The sequence below is a fragment of the Oncorhynchus nerka genome, linkage group LG16 (assembly GCF_034236695.1).
Source record: "Oncorhynchus nerka isolate Pitt River linkage group LG16, Oner_Uvic_2.0, whole genome shotgun sequence".
Taxonomy (NCBI): Eukaryota; Metazoa; Chordata; class Actinopteri; order Salmoniformes; family Salmonidae; genus Oncorhynchus; species Oncorhynchus nerka.
In genome coordinates, this window is record NC_088411.1 from 33,875,683 (window position 1) to 33,890,719 (window position 15,037).

The window sequence follows — 15,037 nt, forward strand, 5'->3', positions numbered from 1 at the left end:
TGACATGGAGTAGCATTGTTGGGCTACGGTGGGATGAATCAGTGTTTCTCTTCCAGAATGGGCCCCCATTCCTAGCTCTGCCCCCAGTGACTGCATAAAATAATTCAGCTTCAATTGGATTACATTGGAAATGTTGATTTGACAGGACCTGGATGTTTGGGATGATTTGGGGTTCATTGTGCTCCGCCTGAAAAATGATCTAGAGAAAACCTGTCTAGAATGGATCACACTCAACAAAGTGGTCTGAACTTGTCTGATGATTCATAATGTTGAGGTTTATTATATCCCCAGTGGGACGTTACTGCTCAGCGCTGGTTCATCCCCTCCCACCCCCTGTACTGTACATTATACGTTTCTAATCCACAAGTTATGAATGGTGAACAGCAGAGAGGGTTGGTAAGCACGTAAGCATGTAAGATGTGGTCACAGGTCTCTCTCTACTGGTTATTGCCTGAGTCATCAGCCATCAGTCATCATGGAACAAAGTCCTCTTGTCTTCAGAGACACTCTAACCAACAGCTGATATGTTGAAATAGATGTAAAGGAAATGCTGGGGTTGGATGTGGTTTTGTTCCTAACTCAGTCAAGGCCCTTAATCAACTATGGTGTACTGTGCTGTATGTCATGAATACTGCACAACTTGACTCACAGGTTCCTCTGCATTTTGCTAGCTTGCCCAGATAGCACCGTTCATTCACAACTAAAGCTAAAGTAGCCTACATGGAGAGGGACGGCACTGTATACCAGACACAGTATTTCTTGCCATTAGGCTTGTGATGGCTGTAATGTTATTACCCCATTGTTTATTGTGATGAGGATACAGCATTGGCTACTCACTTTAGCTTGCCTGACTGTAAGCAAAAAGGATCCCTGCTCTTGGACTAACAATCAAAAGGCTAATTGATGCTATTTTTATAACTGTAGAGGATGCATCGTTTTGATAGCTCATCCTCTTCCCTTCACCCTTGAAGTGTTCCAGAGATGCTGACTTCCTCTGTCTAAACAGAGGTCATGTTTGGATCAATTACAGTCATTACCTAATGTTGTGGCAACCAAACAGCCTGCATGTTGGTTTGGTGCATGTGTATGTGTGCGTGGGTAAGCATGTGTGTGTGTGTGTTTGTAGGTCTATCCGTTTGTGGGTGTGCACGTGTGTGTGTGTGTTTGTAGGTTTATCCGTTTGTGGGTGTGCACGTGTGTGTATGTGTTTGTAGGTTTATCCGTTTGTGGGTGTGCACGTGTGTGTGTGTGTTTGTAGGTTTATCCGTTTGTGGGTGTGCACGTGTGTGTGTGTGTGTTTGTAGGTCTATCCGTTTGTGGGTGTGCACGTGTGTGTGTGTGTGTGTGTGTTTGTAGGTTTATCCGTTTGTGGGTGTGCACGTGTGTGTGTGTGTGTGTTTGTAGGTCTATCCGTTTGTGGGTGTGCATGTGTGTGTGTGTGTGTTTGTAGGTTTATCCGTTTGTGGGTGTGCACGTGTGTGTGTGTGTGTTTGTAGGTCTATCCGTTTGTGGGTGTGCACGTGTGTGAATATGTGTGTCAGTAGGAAGAGTGCAATGTTTCTCAAGTGTCTCTGTTGTCTCTGTGCTTCAGGTGAAACTGGAAGAGGCTTTGGCTCTGGCCACAGAGTTCCATAACTCTCTCCAGGACTTCATCAGCTGGTTGACCCAAGCTGAACAGACTCTCACTATGTCCTCTCCCGCCTCCGTCATCCTGGAAACCATCCTGTTTCAGATAGATGAGCACAAGGTATGTGTCGGTGGGAAGACAGTTAACACGACACATACATTGTTTCAGTTAGATGAGCACAAGGTATGCGTCGGTGGGAAGACAGTTAACACGACACATACATTTACATTTTTGATAGGTTTCTGATGATTCGTCATTTCAGTATTAGTCAACTGTCTAATAATGAACCTAAACGTCCTCCTATCCTGACTTACTTAGTATTAATGATGTCAGAAGCAAGAACAATTGATGGGCTTAGGTTCTATAGCCGAGACAGCTTGCTATGCAAGCAAGCCAACCACGGCTCAACAATGCATTTGACTCTCATCCAGAACTCTGCTTATTAGTCAAGTGAACATTCTGCTTACCATTGGACATTCTAAACTAGTGCCTTAAACTGTACCCCAAAAATACCAACTCCACTGTGTAACACTATTGTAATATCTATCATGATCCTCTGATGTGTGTGTTGGCAGGTGTTTGTGACAGAGGTCAACTCCCACAGGCAGCAGATCATTGAGCTGGATAAGACAGGGACACACCTGAAGTACTTCAGCCAGAAGCAGGACGTGGTGCTGATCAAGAACCTGCTGATAAGTGTACAGGGCCGCTGGGAGAAGGTGGTGCAGAGGTCTGTGGAGAGGGGCCGTCTGCTGGACGACACCAGGAAGAGGGCCAAACAGGTACGACACACTGGGAACAGTTGGTACAGGATCACACAGTACATGACCTAAACTGGTGTGCTAGGAGTCAGCGGTCTAGCCACATTGAAGTATGATAGGAAATTGATGCAGGTTGAAAAAAGTAGGAGAGAGAGAGATTCATAGTTGAAGGAGAAAAAGAGAGAGGGTGAGAAAGAGGGAGTTACACAGGTGGACTGTAGTAGGTGTCACCATCCTTCCACGTAATTGGGCAATAGGCATCAATAGAAAAACAGAGAAGTGAGGTCACTAACGAAGTGTGAGGTCAAATACAGTACAGTACATTAAGGCTTTGCAGACAAAAGTTGCCTGGACAATGTGTTACAACTACTCTATGCTAGTTATTATCGTTGGAAAGCTGTGGTTAGGTATTACAGTGAGGTTTGTCTTACATGTTGATTCCAAAGGCCTCAGAGCCCTTTCATTAGTACGCACCCTTCACTTTTCTTGGCGCTGAACTGAGAATGTAGAAGAATAATTCAAAGGAAATCATACATCACGGTGTGTGGTTTACTCAAACCTAATTCCCTACATCTCTCCCCCTAGTTCCACGAAACCTGGAACAAGCTGACAGAATGGTTGGATGATTCGGAGAAGGCTTTGGACTCTGAGCTGGAAATCGCCAACGATCCTGACAAGATCAAGACGCAGCTGGCCCAGCACAAGGTGACCGAACTAACTGAACCTCGTCGAATCCTTTTCTCATCATTGGAGGAGAACAAGACGAAGGGTGACAATGAAAGAGTTGGCGAGACCCCTCCTATAGTGAGGCGTTTATGAAGGAGATCGTTTAGCAAAGCAAAAGATCTCCAGCAGGACTGTAGTCATTTATCAAAGCTGTTCTTTAAAACCACAGCTTTTTGGGGGGCTTTTTCTAGTGAGACTTCAGTTTGGGATTTATACATTATAGTATACAGTACACATTAGTGCCTTTAGTGTCAGAGACTAAGCTATCCAGTTGTTGTCCTTGCACTGTTGTGTGTGAGGATTGTTTGCTAATCCTATAATAATCCCTGGATGTACGGAATGTATTAGGGATGCCCTGATTTCAGAAACTTTTAATCCGTGTGGATGAAAGATACTGGAATTTTGACCCCTTTTTTTTCAGCCACTACATGTCCTTTATTAACAACTAGGTCACAAATTAGAATCCATGACAGAATGTAGACGGTACACTCTTAGAAAGAAGTGTTCCAAAAGGTTTCCTCAGCTGTCCCCATACGAGAACCCTTTTTGGTTCCAGGTAGAACCCTATTTGGTTCCAGGTAGAACTCTTTTGGGTTCCACCTGGAAACAAAAGGGTTTTACCTGGAACCAAATAGGGTTCTCGTATGGGGACAGCCGAAGAAACGCTTTTAGCTTCTAGACAGGACCTTTTTGAAGGAATCTACAGATAAATCATACGTAGAGCCTCTGGATTTACTCCGCTGTAGTTTGTCAGTTGTGCTGTTGACGATTTGTCAATTACGCAACAAGACAGAAAGTGAGACCATGGTCAAATTGCTTAGGCTACTGTTCAATTATGGACATTTCACTGTTGGCTGTTCAGCTGTCTAGTCTAAAATCTACTTGTTTCTCTTTGCCAGACACACCGTATAAACCTTGAACGGCCTGAAGACGAGGCTAAAAACCAGCCACAGACTGACTTGGACAGCTTGAACTAGCTTAAATAATGACCATGTCTCTCCAACTTGGGTTCATGCAGGAGTTCCAGAAGGTTCTGGGGAGCAAGCACTCAGTGTATGACACCACCAGTCGTACCGGACGCGCCCTGAAGGATAAGACGTCACTGCAGGACGACAACCAGAAGCTGGACGACATGCTGAGTGAACTGAGGGACAAGTGGGACACTGTCTGTGGCAAGTCAGTCGAAAGGTAAGGGGACATGACCGGCACATTGCTGTGTAATGGACACACAATATGCATATTAATTATATATTTTACTGTCATCTAATCGTGATGATGATGGATACTGAAACTGTCGGCTTCGTGAATACTTTTGATTGACTCTGATTAAACTATAATTATTCTCAGTGCAGAATGCACCTGTAGCGTTTCTACTGTCAAAGTGTGATGATATTACATAAATAATAGAAAACAGTGATAGTTTCGTGATATTTTCTGCTGTCAGTGGTCATTATGTATTTTCACTAATAACTATCTTTCAGGCAGAACAAACTGGAAGAGGCGTTGCTGTTCTCTGGTCAGTTTACTGATGCCCTGCAGGCCCTGATTGACTGGCTGTACAGAGTGGAGCCTCAGATGGCCGAGGACCAACCAGTACATGGAGATATAGACCTTGTGCTCAATCTCATCGACAGTCACAAGGTAAATAAAGGAAATATTTGTACAATAGATCTTCATTGTCCAGCCGCAGAGCAGTACCCTTGGAGCAGTTTGGTGGGGTTAAGTGCTTTGTTCAAGGGCACAATGGCAGTAGGTGCCACTTGCAGAATAGATCTATTCAAACTCTGGGCCTAAGCACATTCATCTAACTTGATTCTGTGCACCCTGTGATACTGTACTGCCTGTGGTTTTGGTGTTCTCATTGTTCAGCGTATTTTATTTTCTCATTCCTTCCGGTAATTAATACCCCCCCCCCATAGCTGTTTGTCGGAAATAGAAATTGTGTTATGTGGCAAAACGCTGTTTGAATTAGCAGAGAAGCAAGATTACTGAGGTTTAGTGAAATAAAGAGTGCCTGGCAGGATATCTGAGTCACTACACTGAGGTAGATCAACAGTCAGACCTTCAGTTCAGTCACCCTCCATATGGCCTTCAAAGGCATCCAGATGACTTCATGAGGGTGCAGAAGTCAACTGCTCCAATTGGAAGTGTTTTTGGCACAATGTTAGTGTGTAGCTGGATCGGTTTCAACCCTGTTGAACTGTATTATTCCAGGCTGCATCACATCCGGCCGTGATTGTGAGTCCCAAAGGGCGGCGCACAATTGGCCCAGCATCGTCGGGCCAAAATAATTTGTTCTTAACTGACTTGCCTAGTTAAATAAAGGTTCAATTTTAAAAATTAACAACAAAAAAATGGTATCCCTATTTTTCATAATCAGTGTTGATTTGGCCTAATTTGTTTTGGACCACAGCTTAGCTCTGAGGGTCATGGGGCTAGATGACTGTTTATAACCTGGTCTAATTTATCATGGCTACTAGGGATATTCTAGTAGAAGACATAAGCTGACGCACATCCAAAAAGGTTTCGTAGAGGTGCTGACTAACAGAGAATAAACTATAAAAAGCAAGAAAGTCACACACTGTAATTATGCTTCCAATGGGTTAATCTGCAAGTGCCGAAACATTGGTTGCTAGACCCATTAAATGTTTGGGAGGATAATTAGTGTGTGACTTTCTTTATTTCTGTACGAGGGAGATCATAGCAATAATGACTTGCGATGTGGGACTCTGCAAAGAGCAGCATATGGATAGACGGAATTTGAGGTTATTGGGTGTGGGGGCGGGGCGGGTGTGTTGATGTGTCTGTGTCTGTGTGTCTGTTTATATGTGTCTCTGCATCTGTGTGTAGTCTTGTATATGTATGTCTGTGTGTGTATAGTGTAGTATATGTCTGGTGTGGTGTAGTGTAGTATATGTCTGGTGTAGTGTAGTGTAGTATATGTCTGATGTGGTGTAGTATAGTATAAGGCTGGTGTAGTGTAGTATAGTATCTGTCTGGTGTAGTGTAGTATATGTCTTGTGTAGTATAGTGTAAGTGTAGTATATGTCTGGTGTAGTGTAATGTGGTATATGTCTGGTGTAGTGTAGTATTTGTCTGGTGTAGTGTAGTGTAGTTTATTATATGGCTGGTGTAGTGTAGTGTATATCTGGTGTAGTGTAATGTAGTATATGGCTGGTGTAGTGTAGTATATGTCCGATGTAGTGTAGTATATGTATGGTGTAGTGTAGTACGGTATATGTCTGGTGTAGTGTAATACATGTCTGGTGTAGTGTAGCTTATGGCTGGTGTAGTGCAGTATATGTCTGGTGTGGTGTAGTGTAGTGATTACTGTATATGTCTGGTGTAGTGTCGTGTAGTATATTATATGTCTGGTGTAGTGTAGTATATATGTTTGATGTAGTGTAGTATATTTTTTGTGTAGTGTTGTATGTGTCTGGTGTAGTGTAGTGTTGTATGTGTCTGGTGTATTGTAGTGTTGTACATGTCTGGTGTAGTGTAATGTAGTATATGTCTGGTGTAGTGAAGTAAATGTGTGGTGTAGTGTAATGTAGTTTATGTCTGGTGTAGTGAAGTAAATGTCTAGTGTGGTGTAGTATATTTCTGGTGCAGTGTAGTATATGTCTGGTGTAGTGTAGTATATGTCTAGTGTAGTGTAGTGTATGTCTGGTGTAGTGTAGTATATGGCTGGTGTAGTGTAGTATATGTCTGGTGTAGTGTATGTCTGGTGTAGCGTATGTCTGGTGTGGTGTAGTATATGTCTGGTGTAGTGTATGTCTGGTGTAGCGTATGTCTGGTGTGGTGTAGTGTATGTCTGGTGTAGTGTATGTCTGGTGTGGTGTAGTATATGTCTGGTGTAGTGTATGTCTGGTGTAGCGTATGTCTGGTGTGGTGTAGTGTATGTCTGGTGTAGTGTATGTCTGGTGTGGTGTAGTATATGTCTGGTGTAGTGTAGTATATGTCTGGTGTAGTGTATGTCTGGTGTAGTGTAGTATATGTCTGGTGTAGTGTAGTATACTGTATGTCTGGTGTAGTGTAGTATATGTCTGGTGTAGTGTATGTCTGGTGTAGTGTAGTATATGTCTGGTGTAGTGTATGTCTGGTGTAGTGTATGTCTGGTGTAGTGTAGTGTATGTCTGGTGTAGTGTATGTCTGGTGTAGTGTATGTCTGGTGTGGTGTAGTGTATGTCTGGTGTGGTGTAGTGTATGTCTGGTGTAGTGTATGTCTGGTGTGGTGTAGTGTATGTCTGGTGTAGTGTATGTCTGGTGTAGCATATGTCTGGTGTGGTGTAGTATATGTCTGGTGTAGTGTATGTCTGGTGTGGTGTAGTGTATGTCTGGTGTAGTGTAGTATATGTCTGGTGTAGTGTATGTCTGGTGTAGTGTAGTATACTGTATGTCTGGTTTAGTGTAGTGTATGTCTGGTGTAGTGTATGGCTTGTGTAGTGTATTTTTTGTGTAGTGTTGTATATGTCTGGTGTAGTGTTGTATATGTCTGGTGTAGTGTTGTATATGTCTGGTGTAGTGTCGTGTAGTATATGTCTGATGTAGTGTCGTGTAGTATACGTCTGGTGTAGTGTAGTATATGTCTGGTGTAGTGTAGTTTATGTCTGGTGTAGTGTAGTGTTGTATATGTTTGGTGTAGTGTTGTTTATGACTGTGTGTAATGTCTCTGTCTTTGCTGTGTCTTCCAGGTGTTCCAGAAGGAGTTGGGTAAGCGGACGGGGAGCGTTGCAGCCCTGAAGCGTTCGGCTAAGGACCTGATTGAGAGCAGCCATGAAGACTCCTCCTGGGTCAAAGCTCAGATGCAGGAGCTGAGCGCTCGCTGGGAGACAGTTTGCGCTCGCTCAGTATCTAAACAGACCCGGCTGGAACAGGCACTGAGTCAGGTAGGACTCTTACTATGCCAAACCTCTCTTCATCATTCATTCAAAATGGTGGTGTTCCAAGACATATTTTTATGCAGTTTCACAGATGATCAGATCTCACAAAGCCCGAAAATCTGTTAAAACGTCTCAGAAACATCATTCATATGATCATAGCAATCGTTTGAGGAGTGTAGTGTGTCTGCAAAAAAGACGATGCCGCCTTTAGGACCTGGCTGAATGCTTAGAGGAATGCTTTAGGGGACGTGTGTGTTTATGAACCTCTCTTGCCCCTTGCTGCAGGCTGAGGAGTTTCACTCTACAGTCCATATGCTGCTGGAGTGGCTGGCCGAGGCCGAGCAGAGCCTGCGTTTCCATGGCACCCTGCCCGACGACGAGGAGGCCCTAGGGGCTCTTATCGAGCAGCACAAGGCAAGTGACCTTTAGCCTGGAACATTGTCATCCTATAGAACAACACAGTCTTTCCCCTACAGATTATTTTTCAGGCAGGGCACAAAGGTCTCTAAAGCAAAATCCATAATATAGAATAAGTTCAATAGTTAAAATTACACCAAATGTGAAATGCAATATCTGGTCATAGGTGAAGTTGTTTTGGGCTGTTTAAAGGTTTGTATATACTGTAGGGGTGGGGCTTCCATGGAACCATTTTAATTGTAAAGCAAACTAGTACCTAGCACAACCATATGGCAGTTAAGGCTGCTATTTGCAGAGACTGTGGGTATGTTTCATCATTCTTTTCTGATGAGGCTTTCTCATTAGGTATTGTGGATGTTTAAAACACACTTCACTTTGACTGTCTCCACACGTCTGTCAAGCTCGCCAGTAAAAGTAGAAATGCCATAAATGGATTTTAGATCGTGGTTTGCTAGTCCGTGCCAACTACTTCACAATATTGAGTTTTTCTCAAGCATGATCTCACTGGATCTAAAATAGTCTCCCCTGACTTCACATAGCATGACTTTCTTCATCTCCACTTGATCAGGTATTGACAGAGGAACAGAGAAATTACTTGTTGGCTGCTACGTTTTGCCGCAAACATTGCCGATTGCTAATGGAAACCAACGGTTCTCTTTCAGGAGTTCATGAAGAAACAGGAGGAGAAGAGAGTGGGCCTGAACAAAGCCACCAGTATGGGGGAGGCTATCTTGACCATCTGCCACCCAGACTCTATCACCACCATCAAACACTGGAACACCATCATTAAAGCCCGGTTCGAGGAGGTCAGTGAACACTTACATGCCAGTCTGCTGTGCGTCATACTGGAGGGTGACAGATCATAGGCCTATATCATGGCAAAGCAGTCTGCCAACTCCTTACATATCACTTGCATAACCTCAATGCTTGGCAGAATGTTTCATCACGTTTCTCAATCATACCGATACATAACTTTGTCACTTGGCTGTAACTAACCATAGACAAAGTGTAATGGAGCCTTGAATGTAAATCTTGTTGTTGGGGGGTCAAAATAATACACTCTTAGAAAAAAGGGTTCCAAAAGGGTCCTTTGCGGAGGGATTGGGTTCTACCAAGAACCGTTTTCACCAGAAGATCATATTTCCCAGCATGCTCTATTGCAGAATTATTTTCAGAATTGTTTGTTTCAATGTCTGTGTTTTTGCAAATACATTGATTGGTTGATTAATCTTGTGTTACACAAAAATAAATATCATACATTTGTATAAACTAATCCAATCTGTTAGTAGTTATACTTATTGCACCCATTACTGAGATTGTTGTCCTAGTTTAGATATTTTAGGTAGTTCCATTAATCAATATTCCCTATCCTGGCAGTCATTCTGGATATCCTCACTCTGGAAGTAGGAATTTTGCATCACTTTGCAAGCCAGGTAGAATCCTTCATAGAGGGTTATAGGAAGAACAGGGTTCTTGATAGAACCCTTCATAGAGGGTTCTAGGCAGTACCCTTCATAGAGTGTTCTAATGTAGAACTATTTTACAGGGGGTTCTGTTAAGAACCCTACATAGGGGGTGCTAGGTAGAACCCTCTGCAAAGGGCACCAAAAAGGGTTCCCCTATGTGGACAAACTACTTAGCACTAGGTTGTTCCTATGTCTCAGTGGGTTTGAGCATGGTGCTGGCAACACTGGAGTTGTGGTCTTGATTCAGCATGGACCACATATTACTGAACATGTATCACTTTCAACTGTGAATCACTTTGGATAAAAGCATCTGCTAAATGACCAGATGTAGGCCTATTAAATGTATTATTCATGTTTCGCCATGTTAGGTCCAGGCATGGGCGCGACAGCACCAGCAGCGCCTGGCCATGGCCCTTGGTGATCTGCTGGCCACGAAGGAGCTGCTGGAGGGTCTTTTGGGCTGGCTGCAGTGGGCTGAGACCACACTCAATGACAAGGACAAGGAGGTCATCCCTCAAGAGATAGACGAGGTCAAAGCCCTCATCGCTGAACACCAGGTAGCGTATGACCAAGAGCTTGACAGTATCATCCTTCTTTATTAAAGGATGTTAAGGGTTTGGTGTATTACTTGGTGCTTGGTTGACCAAACATTCTCCACTGCATGCAATATCAATGCTGTTCACTACATGGCTAGTAGTACTAGAAATGTTAATACAAGATGCTATTGTAGGTAGAGTAGCTCACTCTGTCTAATAACATGAGTTACTGTATGTGTACTCTGCATGCAGTACATTACCTTTGAAGTGAGTACAGTATACAGTACACACTGAAAAATATGTTTTTTCTGGGTGGCAATGCAGACATTCATGGAGGAAATGACCCGGAAGCAACCAGATGTTGACAAGGTCACGAAGACACACAAGAGAAAGGCTGTGGTCGGGAGCGAGCCTGCCAGCCAGTCCCATATCCCTGTCCTGGAGAAAGGAAGAGGTGGAAGTATGTACCCCTACCAGGACCCCCTTAAAGGCCCTGAACTCAGCCATCTGGCCCAGCTCTGAGGCACTGCCTTCACCCTGACACATCATCCTCATACATTACCTCATATTCTCTCTGTGTGTTATGTCCCCCAAATTATATCATTCCTCTGTTATTTTTTGTATGGAACCAAAGTTATACAATGGAATAGCGGTATCACTAAACAGGTTGTTTTTCACCTACAGGAAAGCGTTCTCCCACACAAGCCATGTACCCATCTTCACAGCCTCCCATAGAGACCAAGAACCCCAGGGTCAACCTATTGGTCAGCAAGTGGCAGCAGGTGTGGCTACTGGCCCTGGACAGGAGGAGGAAACTCAATGATGCCATGGACAGACTTGAGGAGGTAGATCATTTAAACCTCTGTTAGCTTATGAAAAATGTCCTGTAATGTTTCAATATTCTATTCATGTCATGAAAAGTAAAAAGTGTTATGTATTTTAAAAGAGTGTTTTGCAATTATTAGTAATGTAAATTCTGCATTTCTTCAGTTTTATCTGTGAGCAAGAATAAATAAACTCAAAAACAATCATGTTAATTACTTTATTTGCTTCATGAAGACATTCAGGAATGACATTTTAGAGATGTTGAAAATAATATGGCAGGCCATCACCAAAGTATTACGCCAATAAGCTAGCTAGCTTGTTAATGTCCGTACCATCACTATGCTCAATACAATGTATATCATGGTGTATAATGTATAGTGCTTGATTTTCTTTCAGCTGAAGGAATTTGCCAACTTCGACTTTGATGTGTGGCGAAAGCGCTACATGCGATGGATGAACCATAAGAAGTCCCGTGTCATGGACTTCTTCAGACGCATTGACAAGGACCAGGATGGAAAGGTCACCAGACAGGAATTCATAGAAGGCATCCTCTCCTCCAGTAAGTCATAGTTCTGTTAAGACCTATAACCTCTTCACATTACCAGGATAGTAGGATCAGTAGTGTATAGAGTCAATTCTATTGACTTACAGGTGTAGGATCTTAATTTGACCCGTTTCTCACAGCAGGTAAATAATCCTGCAGCATCAGGAAATTTGAATTATTGTGTTGATTATAATTAATGCAAAGAACAGAAATAGAACAGCACTCCGGTAAATAAACTTAAATTGACATATTTTTTTGCTGCACAAACTTTTGGGGTATGAGCCCTTATTCAGCGAGCAAGGCAATGGCAATCAATGTCAGAACATAAAGACCTCACAGGTGGGCATAATTATAAATTCCCAGTCAGTATTGGCCCAATCAAGAGATCCCAGCAGAGGGAGCTGTGGGGGAAACATGAAAATCAAATAAAGATAGATACACATTTGAAATACATTGTGATGTCATTACCTAAAAGCCTTTTTAAACCTTGATTACACTCTGTTTGCATTTCCCGCTGTGCAGGGGTTTTCCTGCAACAACGGGGGTTAAATGAAGATCCTATATCTATATACACTTCACATTACAGAGCCATGCCAAGCTGAGCCATACTGGGCTGGCCTGTTTACACTTTAACCATAGATGTTGTAACTACAGTGCCTTCAGAAAGTATTCACACCCTTTGACTTTTTGAGTTTCAGTTACAGCCTGAATGAAAGATTTATACAATTTAGATTTTGTGTTGCAGGCCTACACGCAATACCCCATAATGTCACAGTGGAATTGTGTTTTTCAGACATTTTTACAAATAAATTAAACATTTTAAGCTGAAATGTCTTGAGTCGATAAGTATTCAACCCCTTTGTAATGGCAAGCCTAAGTAAGTTCAGGAGTAAAAATCTGCTTAACTATGTCACATAATAAGTTGAATGGACTCATTCTGTGTGCAATAATAGTGTTTAACATGATTTTTGAATGACTACCTCATCTTTGTACTCCACACATACAATTATCTGTAACTGTTACGCCCCTGAAAACAGGGGAGAAATAATCACGAGAGTGATACGGTGTTGTATTCTCAATTCAACGTATAGTTCAATCATTTCACAAAAGTAACACATTACATAACAGAAAACCCATTATACAAATAACACAGCAAAATATCTTATTAACAACACGCACGTTCATTCACAATCGACATAAAATGGCAGCTACTCTCAGTACGATGCTATCCTTCACTTCAACCAAGCAGGGCTAATATTACTCTCTTCAAACTTAACTCTAACTTCCTCAAGACGTTACTAAAACACACCTTAAACACTCTTGACATGTTCGCTAGTTATAACATTTAAATTACTATTTTTATCATCAATAAAGTACCTGAAAACAGGGGAGAAATAATCACGAGAGTGATACGGTGTTGTATTCTCAATTCAACGTATAGTTCAATGAGAAAAGACCGCGATATTCCCCAGGAATATGGGTGGAGACCAGAGCAATCGATCTCCGGCTCATAGATTAAGAACATTTCGTAGATCACAGGTTAACACTTTTAGGCTCTCACAATTCGTACCCTTTGACAGATTTGAACTTTAACACAATTATATGAATGTTATCAATCTCTATCAACTAATACTGAATGCATCTTTTTAACCTTAGATGTTTTAAGATCCTCACATACTATGAACTTACTAATACTTTTCAATGTATAACAGACTATGAATATGTCCTTTAACCTGTCACATAACATCCCTCAGTTGAGCAGTGAATTTCAAACACAGATTCAACCACAAAGACCAGGGAGGTTTTGCAAAGAAGGGCACCTATTGGTAGATGGGTAAAAAATTAAAAATCTATCTCTTTGAGCATGGTGAATTTATTAATTGCCCTTTGGATGGTGTATCAATACACCCAGTCATTACAAAGATACAGGCGTCCTTCCTATCTCAGTTGCCGGAGAGGAAGGAAACCACTCAGGGATTTCACCATGAGGCCAATGATGAATTTAAAATAGTTACACAGTTACAGAATGGCTGTGATAGGAGAAAACTGAGGATAATCTACAATCCTAACTAGTGCTGAGCGATTTATCGGAATTTCTATAATTGTTCCAGTTTTAAAACAACTAATTGACTGACGTCGATTCAATTATTTCCATTTAGTTCAGTTTCTTTTCGGGGGCGCTCAAATTGCAGTTTCTATAGTGATAAATCAGATCAAGCCTGATTCAAGCCTGTGTTGTAGGTAGTTGCAGTTTCCAATGGCCAATATTCTACATATTGTAGTTTAGTGACGAAAATGTGGTAATTAACTACAATGACCATAATGCATTGCACCCTTGCATAAACTTGTATTGTGTGGGTGAGAGAAAAAAGCCATTTATTCCGGTTTCTATATTCAGGCTGTGGAATAAGTCAAGGGGTATGAATATGTATGCTAGAAAGAACAATGTGAAAAGAAAATATCAGAGCCAGCATAGTACAGTTCAGGGCCTAGATTCAAAAAACCTTCATAAGAAGAAATGTTAAGCAAAGTTACCATTCCTCACAAAGGTTCTTGGAAATATTCTTGTGCTATTTCTTATGTTTCTCTGTAAGCAAAAAAGTTAAGAAATTAGATTCTTGGAAATGTTCTTAATTCCAAGATAGCTAAGCCCTTGTCTTAAACTCAGGGCGGTGAGAGAAAAAGAAAATGAAAGTAATTGAACATGTATTGATTATTTTAAACCCAAGAACATGTTTTAGAACAGTAATCTCAGTATGAAATATGCTAAAATTATTGTCATTGCTAGCTGGATAGCTAGCTAAAACGGTTGCCTAGCAACAAACATTTTAAGAAGATTTGTAAGAAGATATTTGAGAAGTTAATAATAAAATCATTAAATCTTAAGATATTGTTGAGGAATTGCACTTATGAATCTTCTTAAGATTTTGCGTAAAAAGTGTTTTGTGAATCTGGGCCCAGATCAGTACACTAGTGTACTGGGGTTTCAAGTGTCCAAGAAACCAGAGAATTCCTACGGCTGTTTTTTATTTTGTGTCCCAGAATTCCCCACCAGCCGGCTGGAGATGAGTGCGGTGGCAGACATATTTGACCGGGATGGTGACGGCTATATTGACTACTATGAGTTTGTGGCTGCCCTTCACCCCAACAAAGAGGCATACAAACCCCTCACAGATGCAGACAAAATTGAAGATGAGGTACTACATGTGTTGTAACTCAGACAATATGTACAGTATTACCTGTCTTCATTGT

At 41.8% G+C, this 15,037-nt stretch overlaps 1 protein-coding gene across 13 annotated transcripts in view; it reads left to right on the top strand.

Annotated features, from left to right (window-relative positions):
- Nucleotides 1–15,037, top strand: part of LOC115144392 (dystonin-like) — a 129,202-nt gene that overhangs the window by 106,474 nt on the left and 7,691 nt on the right. For all 13 annotated transcript variants that reach the window (XM_065002625.1, XM_065002630.1, XM_065002626.1 and 10 more), the window contains 13 exons: nucleotides 1,592–1,747; nucleotides 2,203–2,409; nucleotides 2,974–3,093; nucleotides 4,133–4,302; nucleotides 4,596–4,755; nucleotides 7,809–8,003; nucleotides 8,283–8,411; nucleotides 9,077–9,220; nucleotides 10,249–10,437; nucleotides 10,741–10,876; nucleotides 11,101–11,261; nucleotides 11,638–11,800; nucleotides 14,828–14,982. In XM_065002625.1, coding sequence (XP_064858697.1) covers nucleotides 1,592–1,747; nucleotides 2,203–2,409; nucleotides 2,974–3,093; nucleotides 4,133–4,302; nucleotides 4,596–4,755; nucleotides 7,809–8,003; nucleotides 8,283–8,411; nucleotides 9,077–9,220; nucleotides 10,249–10,437; nucleotides 10,741–10,876; nucleotides 11,101–11,261; nucleotides 11,638–11,800; nucleotides 14,828–14,982 — 2,085 coding nt within the window. The remainder of the gene's footprint in view (nucleotides 1–1,591; nucleotides 1,748–2,202; nucleotides 2,410–2,973; nucleotides 3,094–4,132; nucleotides 4,303–4,595; nucleotides 4,756–7,808; nucleotides 8,004–8,282; nucleotides 8,412–9,076; nucleotides 9,221–10,248; nucleotides 10,438–10,740; nucleotides 10,877–11,100; nucleotides 11,262–11,637; nucleotides 11,801–14,827; nucleotides 14,983–15,037) is intronic.